Source organism: Vespa velutina, chromosome 25 (genome assembly GCF_912470025.1).
Source record: "Vespa velutina chromosome 25, iVesVel2.1, whole genome shotgun sequence".
NCBI lineage: Eukaryota > Metazoa > Arthropoda > Insecta > Hymenoptera > Vespidae > Vespa > Vespa velutina.
In genome coordinates this window covers 2,064,513-2,081,317 of record NC_062212.1, presented here as the reverse complement: position 1 = coordinate 2,081,317, position 16,805 = coordinate 2,064,513, and the positions used below count along the sequence as shown (strand labels likewise).

The following is a 16,805-nucleotide window of genomic DNA, read 5'->3' as shown; positions in this document are numbered from 1 at the left end:
TCAGATATAATCGGTCAGATTTTTTAAGAAAAATATCAACTGGTACAATTCTCTTACATTTGATAATAAATTTTTTTCACGAAGAAAGGAACTGAAAGTTTTGATCGATCGTATTAAAATTGTTTTTCCATATTTAATAACGCCAATATAAGTGAACGACGTATAGGCAAACCATTTGTTTTCCTTCGAAGGAAAATGAATTAGGAAAAAAAAAGAATTTGTTACTACGTAATCCATTTCACTTTAATTCCTTTTTCACAAGAATGTTCGCATTACCGATAAATATCCCATCGAAGTTTTGACGATCTACAAATATTAAGAGAAAAATAATAATAATAATAATAATAATAATAATAATAATAATAATAATAATAATAATAATAATAATAATAATGTAATAACAATTAATTCTATTGTTATCCCTTAGGAATATAATTTAAAAATAGAAAAAAATTATTTGAAATATACTTACGTCCGTGAAGACGGTCAAGGACAAGATGGCAAATTTGCCAGATGTTAAGAATTGCGGCTTCTTCGTTCTTATCATACAAATAAGAAAAAATTTCGAGTCCGTTGCAGGTAAGTCGTACCATTCGTAATTATAAATGGCGTTACCAAAATTGGTACTCTAATCGAATAAAACAAATGACATTAATTCGATTAATTGATATTCCAATTATATAAGAAATTATTGACATTTTATATACTTCCTGAATGAAACATTCGCCGATAAAACAGTAAATAAAAAGTGTACTTGTCACGGAAAATATGTATACAACGAATAGGAACGATGTTACATTGTCATTCGTTTCTGGACTCTAAAAGAGAAAAAAAAGAAAGTAATCGATTAGGTAATATCATATAAATTAAGGATGTACATGATATTTTTTTTAATAATAAAAGAAATCAATTTATATTCTATATTTTTTGAATGTAAATATTTATAAAGGATATCCATAAAAAAATGGTGAAATTATAGTGATAATAATAACAATAGAATTGTCTTGTTCGATCCATTCAAATTGAACAACAGTATCATTATCCGAATATTATCATTCTCGTTTTCCAATCATTTTTTTTATTTTATCGCAATTTCGCAAGAGTAAATGTTAATACGAGATTAAAAAAATTGATAACTATGGCCGTGTATGGAGAATGTAAAATAAAATATAAAAACTGATTCACGATAAAATAATAAGGATTCCATTGATAAAGTAGACGTAGATACGACGACAACACATTAAATGATTATGTTTTTTTCATGACAGTAGCCTTGAAAACTTTAAAATCTATATGATAAGTTTCGTGGATAGTATTCAACTAAGAGATTTTCAAAAATTTCGATCATTATTTGCATGATATGTAAGACTTTTTATCGACTTGATTTTTTTTGAGAAATACTTCCGTTTTTTTTCTTATATTTTTTCTTTTTTTTTTTTTTTTTGAACAAAAAAGAAAGCATGATTTTTCTCAAGAAGTACTAAAAGATAAATGTAAATGTCCGCCATGTTGTATTAACGCATAAAGATTAAACATTCGACTCGATAAGAACTTATTTAACTTTTCTATTTTAAGAATTAATTCAATATGAATTATTTCCTTTTATTTCAAAAATTGATTATGAAACTTATCGTAAGTGACGAATTTTTGATCTATGTCATTGTCCATGTCTGTTTCTCCGCCATTTTTCTCTACATTTCATAATACAAATTAACAAGTTAATCTTAAAAGTAAATCCTATCAGACAAAAGCAAATTTATTCTAATTAATCACGCATATTTAGTATAAAAAAAAAAAAAAGGAAAAAAAGTAGTAAGAAAAATTGTAAAATAATGTTTGTTTTTTCTTGCCATTGAATTATGTACATCCTTAAAATGATTAAAAAAAAAAAGAAAAAGATATTATTCTCTATTATATGTACCGTCATCAGGAAGTAACCGGAAATGCAGATATGAATGGTAGTACCCAAAAGTTGCTGCATAATCACGAAGTTAAAATTATCTTCCAATCCTTCTGAAAATCTGAAATATTTCAAGTAAAAATTAAAAATGAAATATTACTACTATGTTCATCATTATTGTTTTTCAAATTAAAAAAAAAATATATATATATATGAGGAAATCTATATCCTGTTATACAGAAGACAAATTTTACTTCATTTATTTTTGATAAATTCTACGTCTTGTAGCTAATTGAAATTAACAGAAAAATAATCAAATATAATAAATATGAAATAATGAACATAATATAATTAATTAGATAGGAAATAAAAAGTAATAAATATTATATAATAAACAATAGCTTTACGGAAAATTCAATTTTTAATAATGTATATGTACACATATACGTATATTTGTGTATTTATAAATAAATAAAAGAAATTAATTAATAAACTTCAACAAAAACAATTTCATTGTTTACATATATATACCTTATCAGTCGATAATGTCGTAGTACAAGTCTCTTCATACCTTCATGATGATTTTTAGAATTATTCAATACTGTCTTCACCTTATAGGACAATATGGAGAACTGTGCAATTACTTGAATGGACAAATTGACGAACATGCAATCAAATCCTACGTAACCTAATACGACACAAGGTACGAATAATATTTGATAAGCACAAATCAAAGCGTAAATCCTGATGTCACTTAAATCGATGATTTGTAATGTTTTGTACGGCAACTGATAACTCGTGTAATTGTTTAGCTTTGCTGAAAAGTAGAAAGAGAGAAAAAGAAAGAAAATAATTTTCTTAAGAAAAAGAATTACGAAAATATAGAAGAACAAAAAACATTAGATTAGATGATTTAAACAAATATTCCAATATATTCATATGGAATTTATGTCCGATACAATGGTACACCATATTATTCGTTTAATATTATAGGGTACCCATAAATAATCGATTAATTCAAAGTTTGACACAAACTTTGATTCAATTTTTTTTTTTTTAATTATTTTCTAATCAAATGTGCGTTTGCCATCTCTTTTGCAAATTTTTAAATGCTCTATTATGAAAATGTGCACGCAATGGTGAAAAATATGATTCGAGGTGAACCTGAAAACTACTGACATTTCGATACATTTTATTTTTTATGAAATATTCCACAGATTTAAACAAATAGTAATCCATTGAGATAATATCGAATGAATACGTCGATTGCGGTAGAACTTCCTAGTAAAGTTGATTTATTATTTTCTTGGGTAGTTTTTGATCCAAAGACTCTGCCATTAGCATGTTGCGATATGACGTGTATATTGTTGACCAGTGCCAGCTATTTTTTCAACAATTTATTATATAACCGTTCCAATTGTTGACAATAATTATCAACGGCAATTGATTAAGGTAATTCAAAATGAAATATGCCGGTGGGATATCTTCAAGAGCACAATAGCACTTCTTTCAACGTAAGATGTCGGCACAGCTGATTGATTCGAAGAAAGTCATTGATTGTTATAGTTTCAGGTTGCTGTATAGAACTCATTTCTCATCGACAATAATGATTATGTTAAAAAATTAATCACCTTGTTGACTGGTCAATAATGATATGCAATTTCTTTTTCGCTTATCTTCTTTCATAATCGACATTTGATGCGGAATAGAAATTCCTTGACAAGATTCCTTTCCAATTTCATGAAGAAGTCTTTGAATTGTCGTACAGAAGCCCAGAAAATATCAGCTGTTTCTCACACCATCAATCTTGGATTCGTCTCAAGCAATTTGATAATAATTTTTTGAACATCATTATTGAGTTCCGCAGGTCGTCTACTTTGAACATAATCGAATCAGGTCTAAATGATGATTGATCATATTATATGAACGATAGAATTTATTGTCCAATGTTGGCACTTATTTTCCTTTGGAATTTATCCATGGATAATCACAAGTTTGTTGTTGCTTTAATTGTTAATGATTGCGTTAAATTCCGAGAGAAAATGATACAACATGCAACATGACGTATGTATTCTTTTGAACATTGGGAGAATTTTATTTTTTTTTTTTTTGAAATTAATTTACTCGTGAAAAATATTAAAAATGATTGGCTAATAATTGCATGATCGTGCGTGTCTATGTGGAATATGTGTCTATGTGTGTGTGCGTTTACATCTGATAATTCAATAATAAATAAATAAATAAATAAATAAATGAATCAAACAATATCGTCCCATGACACACGATGGAAAATCTATAAAGGTATTAATATAAAATATTTGAGATATAATGTCTTATATATAAAAAAAAAAGAGAGAAAAAAAAGAGAGAGAGAGAAAAAAAAAAGAAAAATTATAAATTACCCATTTGAATTCCATCGGCAAGTCGAGTTATATAATATAATGTATCGGATAGTGTCATTGAACATGCCGATATTACAATAAATCTTGGGGGTAATTTAGTATAATGCAAGAATGTCAATTTCTCTTCTTTAGTTTCATATTTTTCATTGAGCGAATACTCTTTAATATCCATGAATAATTTACGCAATGCTTCTCTGTTCATTCGAGCAATTGTTATTTTCGTTAGTGTCATCGTTATTAGCATATTCTCTGCTATGTTCGGTACAACGTTTTCCATTGTTTTTGGAGCCAAGAACAAATGTGCGAATGTTAGAAAACAATGAAGGGAAAGATATGTGAAGAAGAAGAGAAACAGTGGAACGTAATTTTTCAATGGCCAAATTCCCATGCATTTTAATAATCTTGCGCTCCAGCTGAATGATCTATGAACGTTTGCAATTCCTATTTCCTGTAATAAAAATATCGATTTGTTTTATTTGCTAAATTTGTTTTAGATTAATTAATTTATTATGAATCTAAATATATTTTATTTCAATTGATATATATATATATATTACAGATTGATATATTAATATATTAATATTGTTTTTATATTTGTTCCTGTAATAAAAAAATCGATTTATTTTATTTGCTAAATTGGTTTTAGATTAATTAATTTATTACGAATCTAAATATATTTTATTTCAATTGATATATATATATATATATATATATTATATATTGATATGTTAATATATAAATATTGTTTTTATATTTGTTCCTGTAATACAAACATCGATTTGTTTTATTTTCTAAATTTATTTTAGATTAATTAATTTATTATGAATCTGAATATATTTTAATTCAATTGATATATATATATATATTATATATTGATATATTAATATATTGATATTGTTTTTATATATGTTTCTATATATAAAAACAATATCAATATAAAAATAAAAATATCGAGCTGTTTTATTTGTTAAATTGGTTTTAGATTAATTAATTTATTATGAATCTAAATATATTTTAATTCAATTGATATATATATATATATATATGTATATATATATATATATATATATTATATATTGATATATTAATATATTGATATTGTTTTTATATATGTTTCTGTAATAAAAATATCTAGCTGTTTTATTTGCTAAATTTGTTTTAGATTAATTAATTTATTATGAATCTAAATATATTTTAATTCAATTGATATATATATATTATATATTGATATATTAATATATTAATATTGTTTTTATATTTGTTCCTGTAATACAAACATCGATTTGTTTTATTTTCTAAATTTATTTTAGATTAATTAATTTATTATGAATCTAAATATATTTTATTTCAATTGATATATATATATATATATATATATATATATATATATATATATACTATACATTGATATATTAATATATTGATATTGTTTTTATATTTGTTCAGAATTATATATATTTGTATAAAATTAATATTATTATATATGTGTATACACAAATTATTATTATAGATTTATGTATTTATATGTTGGCCTAAATATTAATTTAGGATAAATTCAATATGATTGTATATAATCTCAATTTTTTGAACATAATTAAATTATTAAAAAAAAAAATAAAATGAAAATAACATATATATTCATATATTCTGTTAATTGAATACATTTAAATATATATGGATTTAATTAGAAGTATATAATCGATTTTTTACTATTATAAAATATTTAAACAATAGAATTTTTTTTAATATTCAAGACGTTTTTTTAATATTTAGATATTTAATAATATTTAAATATTACGAAAAAAGAGTTATTGATATTTACACTATTCATTTATTATTATATTTATGCATTTTTATTTTTACATTATAACGGGTGTCTAAATTAAACATTAGTAATTTTTTATGTCGTTAACACGAAATATTTCAGAAAAATAGTTCATATAAGAATTTGTTTGATAATAAACACGACATATTATTGCTTTTTTTTTTTTTTTATACTTATTAAATGATCTTGAAGTCCATTCAAGCTTACCTTCATTTTTTCTAAATACGTGTCAAAATTTTTAAAATTGTGAACATATTATTATCAAACGGAAAAGATAAAATAAAACTAGTCAATTTTTTATGAAATTTCTTTTTTTAATCGAATATCAAAGTTGACCTTGAGGTGCCGTTAAATCTTTCCACAAAATAAAAATAATAAACAAATCAATATTTTCCTCAGTGGAAATCAGATAAGACTTGTTAGAAAAACATTTTTCAAAAATGCCGCATTTCCGAGATAAAGAATTATTCCGTTTAGAATTTTCTACGACGATATTTAAATTCATTTCATTCGTTGAAAAAATTAAAAATTTGTTTTAAATATTAAATCTTATCGGTTTATATTTTTCACTACATTCACTTGCGTAAATTACTATAAAAATTTATTTCGTTTATAACTATCATTCGTAATATCAAATCATTCTTTACGATCAAAAATCAAATGTCAAAGATACAGACAAAGCGACGATATTTATTGTAGAATAAAAAAAAAAAGAAAAGAAAAACAAAACAAAAAAAAACAAAAAAAAACTCAGAAAAACATTATAAAATTCTCAACGAAGTATAATAACGTAAACAATAAACAAACTAATAATATCGGCCCGTTTATAACTGATTATGCAGGACAACGAAAAAAAAAAAATATATATATATATACATGTATATATAAAAAATGAAAATATATTAGCAAATACAATTTCAAAAAGAAAGTTCAATTTTCAATTGAAATAAACGTTGAGCACATAAATCGATGGAAAATCATTTCCGACCATTACATACGATATCCACGGCACTTATTGTCGTATATACGATCGCTGTATATTCGACATGAGACTTGTATTACGGTTAGAAAAAAAAAGAGGAAAAAAAAAACAAAAAATAAAAACAAAACCAAACCGTGCTCTTTATCTTACTTCAATGCTTTCCTTTTCCATTTTATCTCTTCGAAGGTTCGCGACAGACTGACGACAAAATGGTCGAGCGTCCTCCCTGGTAAACTCCGTTTGAAAAGTTATTATACGCATCTAAAGGGTTGCTTAAATAGTTAATCTGAAGTCGATGGAAAAAAATATTGAGAAACAACTCGTCCCTAACCCTTTCTAACGAAGAATTAAACAGTTACTTTGTTACGATGATCGATTACGTTAGTTAGTGATGGTAAAGATGGTAGAGGAATAGGAGTGTGCATAAAAAATGTACTCTCATCGTTTCAACTCGTAGGATATCTCATTGTTACCACAACCCTCATGTAAAAGTTGCTATAGTTCAATTTCATTTATCTCTCATTGAAATTTTTCCTTTTTTTCTTTTTCTTTTTTTCTTTTTTTTCTTTTCTTTCCTTCTATGTATTTCTATTTTTTCTTTTTTAGGAAGAGGGTAATCATATATGTACAGGAAAAAAGTAATATCTCTCACCCCAAGGGTATATTCACCTTTCTTCGCTCGGCCATAGTTCAAAGTTTATCTGTTTATCGGTAATATAAAAATGTTTCCATTATCTATCACTATTCTTTTGATCGTTCTTCGATTCTATTGTCGCTTTCAGTTCTACGTGATAAGACTAACGAAGGACATTGAATGTGCCTGAATTTTTATGGTGGTGACTTAAAAGCAGAAAAAGTTTTCTTTTCATGGAAGCAAATATTCGTAAGTACTCGGTGGAATTAAATGTCTTTACAATTACTCGTTACTATAGAGTGTTTCACGTTTGAGTAATGGTGAGTACTGTACTTAAGGAAGTATTCGACTTTTAGACAAAAATTGATACTTTTGTTTTATTCTTAATTATCCATTGTTTTACACAACATTTCTTTTTCCTTATTTTTAAATTATTATTATTTATTGAAATACCCCTAATCTTTGATTTTTTTCTGACATTTTACTTACATTATTTTCTTGACATTAATTATATTTTTTTACGTATCATTTGTTTCTTATGAGTGTTGTTTCTTTTTCAATTTTTCTTTCTTTTTTCTTTTTACATCATTAATTGTTTGATTGATTATATTTTTTTTTTACGCAATCTTCGGTTTTTTTCATTTATCGATATGGAAATGGTTTTGTTTATACGTTTTTCTGAATAACATTTGTCTTCACTTATTCTTTCATTTTTCTAACGAAATATTGTATTTCGTTGGCTGTTGTATATTTACTATTTTATTCAATCTTAAGTTTATGTAAAATATAATATATACGTTTGTACATTTTGATGTTAAAATAATTAAAATATATTAACTCGATGAATTTGTTGATAGTGGATGGCACATTTATAATTCTTACAATTAATTAACCAAAACAAGACTGTCCAATAATCGATCGTATATATTGATTATTCAAATACAATTAATATTTTTATAATAATTTTAAACAGATCGTTTGTAATAAATTCATACAACTACACTATAGATAAATATAAACGATATTTACATAATATCTGTGGTTGATCATAAATTTCGTTTTGTTTTCATGTAAGTAAACAAAAAAAAAAATAAGGATCGTTTTTGTCAACGCCAATTTTGTTGTCACGTATAGACTTAGTTCATTAACAAGCAATAATAAGAAAAAAAGAATAACAAATTGTGCTCAAATGTATTTTTAATCTTGAAAAGATTGATTAATTATAATTGGACGTTCGTATGAAAAATAATAATAATTTTTCTTCAAACGAACATAAATCGAGAGTAATGCTCTTATGTAAAATAATGTTTAAAATTACATAGCTACATACGTATTTATCTCAATTTTTCTAACAAAATCTTTATTATTATCATTATTATTATTATTATTATTATTATTATTATTATTATTATTATTATTATTATTATTATTATTATTATTATTGTTATTATTATTATTATTATTATTATTTTAGCACATATACATATGGAACCAATAAAATCAGAAATAATTAGCTATAAATTAAAAAAAAAAAAAAATGGATCAACTGATGTACCAGAGTTTTCTCACATTCGATATTAACTTCATTAATAAAGAAAAGATGTAAAAGTTTTGATCAATCGTCTTAAAATTGTATTTATATATTTTAACGCTAATACAAGTCAACGATGTATAAACAAACCATTTGTCTTCCTATGAAGGAAGATGAATTCAGAAAAAAAAAGAAAAAAAAAACCAAAAAAAAAATAGATTTTGTTACTACGTAATCCATTTCACTTTAGCCCTTTTCACAAAAATGTTCGTAATACCGATAAATATCCCATCGAAGTTTTGACGATCTGCAAATATTAAAAAGAAAAAGAAGCCAAAAAATCACAATAATAATGAATTAATAATTGTATTATTACATCAAAGTACTTACATCCGTGAAGACGGTCAAGGACAAGATGGCAAATTTGCCAGACGTTAAAAATTGCGGCTTTTTCGTTCTTATCATACAAATAAGAAAACATTTCGATTCCGTTACCGGTAAATTATACCAATCGTAATTATAAATGGCATTACCAAAATTTGTACTCTAATTGAATCAAAAATTTAAATTAATCTGGTAATAGATATTCCAATTGTATAAAAAAATTATCGACTTTTTATATACTTCCTGAATAAAGCATTCACCGATGAAACAGTAAATAAAAAGTGTAGTTATCACGGAAAAAACGTACACAACGAATAAGAACGATGTCAAATTATCCTTCGTTTCTTGACCCTAAAAGAGAAAAAAATGAAAGGAATCGATTAGGTATTATCATATAAATTAAGGATGTACATGATATTTTTTTTAATAATAAAAGAAATCAATTTGTATTCTATATTTTTTGAATGTAAATATTTATGAAAGATATCCATTAAAAAATGGCAAAATTATATTGATAATAGTAACAATAGAATTGTCTTGTTCGATTCATTCAAATTGAACAACAGTATCATTATCCGAATATTATCATTTTCGTTTTCCAATCATTTTTTTTATTTTATCGCAATTTCGCAAGAGTAAATGTTAATACGAGATTAAAAAAATTGATAAATATGGCCGTGTATGGAGAATGTAAAATAAAATATAAAAACTGATTCACGATAAAATAATAAGGATTCCATTGGTAAAGTAGACGTAGATACGACGACAACACATTAAATGATTATGTTTTTTTCATGACAGTAGCCTTGAAAACTTTAAAATCTATATGATAAGTTTCGTAGATAGTACTCAACAAAGAGATTTTCAAAAATTTCGATCATTATCTGCATGATATGTAAGACTTTTTATCTACTTGATTTTTTTTGAGAAATACTTCCGTTTTTTTTTCTTTTATTTTTTGTTTTTTTTTTTTTTTTTTTTTGAACAAAAAAGAAAGCATGATTTCTCTCAAGAAGTACTAAAAGATAAATGTAAATGTCCGCCATGTTGTATTAACGCATAAAGATTAAACATTCGACTCGATAAGAACTTATTTAACTTTTCTATTTTAAGAATTAATTCAATATGAATTATTTCCTTTTATTTCAAAAATTGATTATGAAACTTATCGTAAGTGACGAATTTTTTATCTATATCATTGTCCATGTCTGTTTCTCCGCCATTTTTCTCTACATTTCATAATACAAATTAACAAGTTAATCTTAAAAGTAAATCCTATCAGACAAAAGCAAATTTATTCTAATTAATCACGCATATTTAGTATAAAAAAAAAAAAAAGGAAAAAAAGTAGTAAGAAAAATTGTAAAATAATGTTTGTTTTTTCTTGCCATTGAATTATGTACATCCTTAAAATGATTAAAAAAAAAAGAAAAAGATATTATTCTCTATTATATCTACCGTCATCAGGAAGTAACCGGAAATACAGAGATGAATGGTGGTACCCATCAGTTGCTGCAGAATCACGAAATTAAAATTATCCTCCAATCTTTCCGATAATCTGAAATATTTCAAGTAAAAATTAACAATGATATATTAGTACACCATTTTTCAATTCATTGTTTATTTTTCAATTGAAAAAAAAAAAAAAAAGAAAAAAAGAAATAGAAGATTAAATCTATACCGTATTATTAAAAAGACTTTATTTATTTTTAATAAATACTACGTCGTTACGTAGCTAATTGAAATTACCAAAAAAATAATCAAAAAATAAAAATAAAAAAATAATGAACAAAAATTGAATTAACAAATATTAGGTTGGAAATTATGAAACGGTCGTTTTTGTTTAGTGATTTATTTTCATTCAATGCCCGTTTCATAATTTCCAACTTAATAGAATACAATGTATAATTAATTAAATAGAAAATAAAATATAATAAATAACAAAACAGTAAATAAATAACGAAAGAATTAAATGGTTGGTTCAAGAGACGCGTAAAATTAATAATTTATTAATCATATAACGTGCTTTATGAAAAATTCAATTTCTAATAATCTGTTACAAAATCGAATAATATATATATATTTATGTATGTGTATATGTGTGGGTATAGGATTGAGAATTCCATCATTGATAACTGAGTGTGTATGTGTGTGTGTGTATGTGTGTGTGAATGCGAATGAGATGATTCAAGTTTTTATCGAACAAATGAAAGTTTCAAGTATTAATTGTAATTTAATGTGTTTGCATGAATCAAGCCAGCAATTGAATAACAAAATAAATAGTTTCGACATTTAGCGCATATGTGAGAAACTAATCGAAAGCAATTAAATGAAAGACGGAAAGTTCTAAAGTCAATCGTATGTGTGTGTGCGTGCGTGTATGTGTGTGTGTGAGTGTATAACACGGTCGATTGGCAGTCGATCAGAAACATGATCTGTCCTTGAAGAAAAGTGCATAAAAGAGCGATGTAAGAAAGATAGTCGAAGATAGTGTAATTGTCCTTGAAAAAAAGTGTGTAAAAGAACGGAATAAGAAAAGCAGCTGATCGCAAGTATAATCTGTCCTTGAAGAGGAACGTAGTGTAAGAAAGATAGGCGACAAAGTACGATCTAGACAATAGGGATTACGAAGGAAGTGTGAAGGTATTGCTAAGTGCAGAGGAATTATTAGTTATGGTTGCGAGTGGGAATGAAAACGCTATACGAGATAAGAAAAGGAACAAAGGTCCATATAGAGATGTATATATATATATATATATATATATATATATATATATAATAATAATATACATGCGAGTGCATGTGTCTGTTCGTAAATATACTAAAGAAATTAATTTCTAAATTTCTATATAAAAAATTTATCATAGTTTATATATTAGGTTGGAAACTATGAAACGGGCATTTTTGTTTAGTTATTTATTTCCATTCAACGCCCGTTTCATAGTTCCCAATCTGATATATAAATATTAGGTTGGAAACTACGAAACGGGCGTTTTTGTTTAGTTATTTATTTTCATTCAACGCCCGTTTCATAGTTTCCAACCATATATATATATATGTGTATACACACACTTACAGTTATTTACATATAATGATAGGATACTTTACCTTATCAATCGATAATGTCGTAATACAAGTTCCTTCATACCATCATGATAACTTTTAGAATTATTCAATACAGTTTTCACCTTATAAGACAATATTGCGAACTGTGCAATTACTTGAATGGACAAATTGACAAACATGCAATCAAATCCTACGTAACCTAATACGACACAAGGCACGAATATTACTTGATAAGCACACAACAAAGCGTAAATCCTTTTGTCCCTTAATTCGACGATTTCTAATGTTTTGTACGGCAACTGATAACTCGTGGAATTGTTTAGCTTTGCTGAAAAGTAGAAAGAGAGAAAAAGAAAGAAAATAATTTTCTTATGAAAAAGAATTACGAAAATATAGAAGAACAAAAAACATTAGATTAGATGATTTAAACAAATATTCCAATATATTCATATGGAATTAATGTCCGATACAATGATACACCATATTATTCGTGTAATATTATAGGGTAATTATAAATAATCGATTAATTCAAAGTTTGACACAAACTTTGATTCAATTTTTTTTTTTTTAATTATTTTCTAATCAAATGTGCGTTTGTCATCTCTTTTACAAATTTTTAAATACTCTAGTATGAAAATGTGCACGCAATGATGAAAAATATGATTCGAGGTGAACCTGAAAACTACTGACATTTCGAAACATTTTATTTCTTATGAAATATACCACAGATTTAAACAAATAGTAATCCATTGAGGTAATATCGAATGAATACGTCGATTTCGGTAGAACTTCCTAGTAAAGTTGATTTATTATTTTCTTGGGTAGTTTTTGATCCAAAGACTCTGCCATTAGTATGTTGCGATATGACGTGTATATTGTTGACCAGTGCCAGCTATTTTTTCAACAATTTATTATATAACCGTTCCAATTGTTGACAATAATTATCAACGGCAATTGATTAAGGTAATTCAAAATGAAATATGCCGGTGGGATATCTTCAAGAGCACAATAGCACTTCTTTCAACGTAAGATGTCGGTACAGCTGATTGATTCGAAGAAAGTCATTGATTGTTATAGTTTCATGTTGCTATATAGAACTCATTTCTCATCGACAATAACGATTATGTTAAAAAATTAATCACCTTGTTGACTGGTCAATAATGATATGCAATTTCTTTTTCGCTTATCTTCTTTCATAATCGACATTTGATGCGGAATAGAAATTCCTTGACAAGATTCCTTTCCAATTTCATGAAGAAGTCTTTGAATTGCCGTACAGAAGCCTAGAAAATCTCAGCTGTTTCTCGCACTGTCAATCATGGATTCGTCTCAAGCATTTCGTTAATAATTTTTTCAAGCATCATTATTAAGTTTCGCAGATTCGTCTATTGCGAACATAATTGAATCAAGTCTAAGTGATGACTGATTCAAATTGTTTGAACCAACAATGGAATTTATTGACATTTGAAAGTTATCCATTAATTTTTTAGTCGTTATATCTCAATAGAAAATTAAGCAACATGTAATAAGACGTATGTATTTTTTTGAACGTAAGGAATACAAAATTAATTTACTTATATGGATAATATTAAAAATTGATTGGCGATTATGACGTGCTCGTGTGTGTATGTATGAATATGTGTCTATGTCTATGATGGGCACATCTAATAATTCAATGATAAATAAATAAATAAATGAATAAAAAAAATCGTCGGATTACACATGGTGGCACATCTATAAAGGAATTAATATAAAATATTTAAAATATAATATCATATATAATATATGTATATATATATATATATGTGTGTGTGTATATATATGTATATACATGAAACAAAAAACAAAAATTATGAATTACCAATTTGAAGTGCATCGGCAAGTCGAGTCGAATAATACAATACTTCGACCGTCGTCATTGAAGAGGCAATTATTAGAATAAAATATGGAGGTAATTTAGTATAATTTATGAATGTCAATTTCTCCTCTTTAGTTTCATATTTTTCAGTAAGTGAAAACTCTTCAATTTCCATGAATAATTTACGTAATGCTTCTCTATTAACTCTAGCAATTGTTATTTTCGTTAATGTCATCGTTAGAAGCATATTTTCTGCCATGTTCGATACCACGTTCTCCACAGTTTTTGGACCCAAAAATAATTGAGCAAGTGTTAGAGAACAATGAATTGAAAGATATGAGAAGAAGAAGAGAAATAATGGAACGTAGTTCTTCAATGGCCAAACGCCCATGCATTTTAAAAGTTTTGCGCTCCACCTGAATGATCTATGAACGTTAGCAATACCTATTTCCTGTAATAAAAAATCGAATTGGTTAAGTCGTTAAATTAATTTTATATTAATTATTTTATAATTTATATCTAAATACATTTTATTTCAATTGATACAATTACATATATATATATTTATTCATTTTTATATTCATGCATTTTTTTTTTTACATTATAACGGATGTTTAAATTAAACATTAGTAATTTTTTATTTCGTTAACATGACATATTTGAGAAAAATAATTGACATAAGAATTGTCTGATAATAAATACGATATATTATTAAATCTTCTTTCTATTTATTAAGTTTATTTCAAACTTACCTTCATTTTTTCTAAATACAAGTCAATATTTTTAAAATTAGGAACTTATTATTATCAAAGAAAAAGGATAACAAAATTAGTCAATTTTCTATGAAATACTTTTTTTTAATCGAATAGCAAAGTTGACCTTAAGGTATCATTAAACTTTTCCACAAAATAAGAATTACAAATAAATTAATATTTTCCTTGTTGAAATTAAATGAAAATTTGTTAAAACAATATTTTTCAAAAATGTCATGTATTCGAGATAAAAATTTTTTAATGCATTATTTTGAACACCCGATATATTGTCCATTAGAAATTTTACAATTCGATTATTCACCGAATGAAATATATAATTATTAGTCATCATTGGTTCATATTTTTCATTATATTCACGTGAGTATATTAAAATAAGAATTTAATTCCTTCGAAAGTTTTATACATCAAATAATTCCTTACGATAAAAAAAAGTAAACGTCAAAGACAAAAAGTATGACGATACAATTGTAGAATTTAAAAAAAAAAAAAAAAGAGAAGAAAAAAATACCAAGCGAAACGTCACAGAATTCTCTGCGAAGTATAAGATTGTAAAGAATAAAAAAGTCAATGATATCTGTACGCTTATAAATGAAATTGCAATTGCAACAAAAATATACATATAGTAAAGAAATATTCGCAAATAAAATTCCACAAAAATAATTTCCAATTGAGATAAACGTTTGAACACACAGATCCATGGAAAATTATTTCCGATCATTACATAGGATATCCACAGCACTTATTGGCATCGTATATACGATCGCTGTATATTCGACATGAGACTCGTTTTACGGTTAGAAAAAAAAGAGGAAAAGAAAACAAAAAATAAAAACAAAACCAAACCATGCTCTTTATCTTACTTCAATGCTTTTCTTTTCCATTTTATCTCTTCGAAGGTTCGCGACAGACTGACGACAAAATGGTCGAGCGTCCTCCCTGGTAAACTCCGTTTGAAAAGTTATTATACGCATCTAAAGGGTTGCTTAAATAGTTAATCTGAAGTCGACGGAAAAAAATATTGAGAAACAACTCGTCCCTAACCCTTTCTAACGAAGAATTAAACAGTTACTTTGTTACGATGATCGATTACGTTAGTTAGTGATGGTAAAGATGGTAGAGGAATAGGAGTGTGCATAAAAAATGTACTCTCATCGTTTCAACTCGTAGGATATCTCATTGTTACCACAACCCTCATGTAAAAGTTGCTATAACTTCATTCCATTTACCTCTCAGTGAATTTTTTCTTTCCTTTTTTTTTTCTTTTTTTCTTTCTTCTTTTTTCACTTTTTTTCAGGAAAGAGAGGGTTCATCATAGTTATAGAGAAAAAAAGTAATATCTCACCCTAAAGGTATATTCACCCCTCTTCGCTTGGACATAGTTCGAAGTTCCTCATTTTACCTGCAACAATACATATGTTTCCATTCCCCACCACTTTGCTTTCTTCGATCG

The 16,805-nt window shown here is 25.7% G+C and overlaps 2 protein-coding genes across 3 annotated transcripts; both read right to left on the bottom strand.

Moving 5' to 3' along the window:
* On the bottom strand, nt 1-7,296 carry LOC124957225 (putative odorant receptor 92a). The gene is made up of 8 exons (XM_047514064.1): nt 7,260-7,296; nt 4,303-4,750; nt 2,432-2,717; nt 1,922-2,021; nt 708-818; nt 473-628; nt 277-306; nt 1-183 (listed from the first exon to the last, which is right to left on the bottom strand). The coding sequence occupies exons 1-8, from the start codon at nt 7,278-7,280 to the stop codon at nt 1-3; spliced, it is 1,335 nt and encodes a 444-aa protein (XP_047370020.1). The 5' UTR covers nt 7,281-7,296.
* A 2,062-nt stretch (nt 7,297-9,358) lies between these two features.
* On the bottom strand, nt 9,359-16,251 carry LOC124957301 (odorant receptor 4-like). 2 transcript variants are annotated; one of them, XR_007103486.1, is made up of 7 exons: nt 16,216-16,251; nt 14,586-15,033; nt 12,767-13,052; nt 11,117-11,216; nt 9,966-10,009; nt 9,665-9,820; nt 9,359-9,581 (listed from the first exon to the last, which is right to left on the bottom strand). XR_007103486.1 is itself a non-coding variant. In XM_047514228.1 (7 exons), the coding sequence occupies exons 1-7, from the start codon at nt 16,234-16,236 to the stop codon at nt 9,531-9,533; spliced, it is 1,173 nt and encodes a 390-aa protein (XP_047370184.1). In that variant the 5' UTR covers nt 16,237-16,251; the 3' UTR covers nt 9,359-9,530. The 2 variants fall into 2 exon arrangements, 1 of the variants encoding a protein (XP_047370184.1); XM_047514228.1 differs by having other exon boundaries at nt 9,899-10,009.
* Between the last annotated feature and the right edge of the window lie 554 nt (nt 16,252-16,805).

Coding starts and splice junctions, on each gene's coding strand:
- LOC124957225 (XM_047514064.1), bottom strand. CDS start 7,280: ATGGAAAAGGAAAGCATTGAA. Junction 819..1,921: donor CCGGTTACTTCCTGATGACG/GTACATATAATA, acceptor TTTCTCTTTTAG/AGTCCAGAAACGAATGACAA. Junction 184..276: donor CTTCGATGGGATATTTATCG/GTAATGCGAACA, acceptor TTTCCTTCGAAG/GAAAACAAATGGTTTGCCTA.
- LOC124957301 (XM_047514228.1), bottom strand. CDS start 16,236: ATGGAAAAGAAAAGCATTGAA. Junction 10,010..11,116: donor CCGGTTACTTCCTGATGACG/GTAGATATAATA, acceptor TTTCTCTTTTAG/GGTCAAGAAACGAAGGATAA. Junction 9,582..9,664: donor CCTTGACCGTCTTCACGGAT/GTAAGTACTTTG, acceptor TAATATTTGCAG/ATCGTCAAAACTTCGATGGG.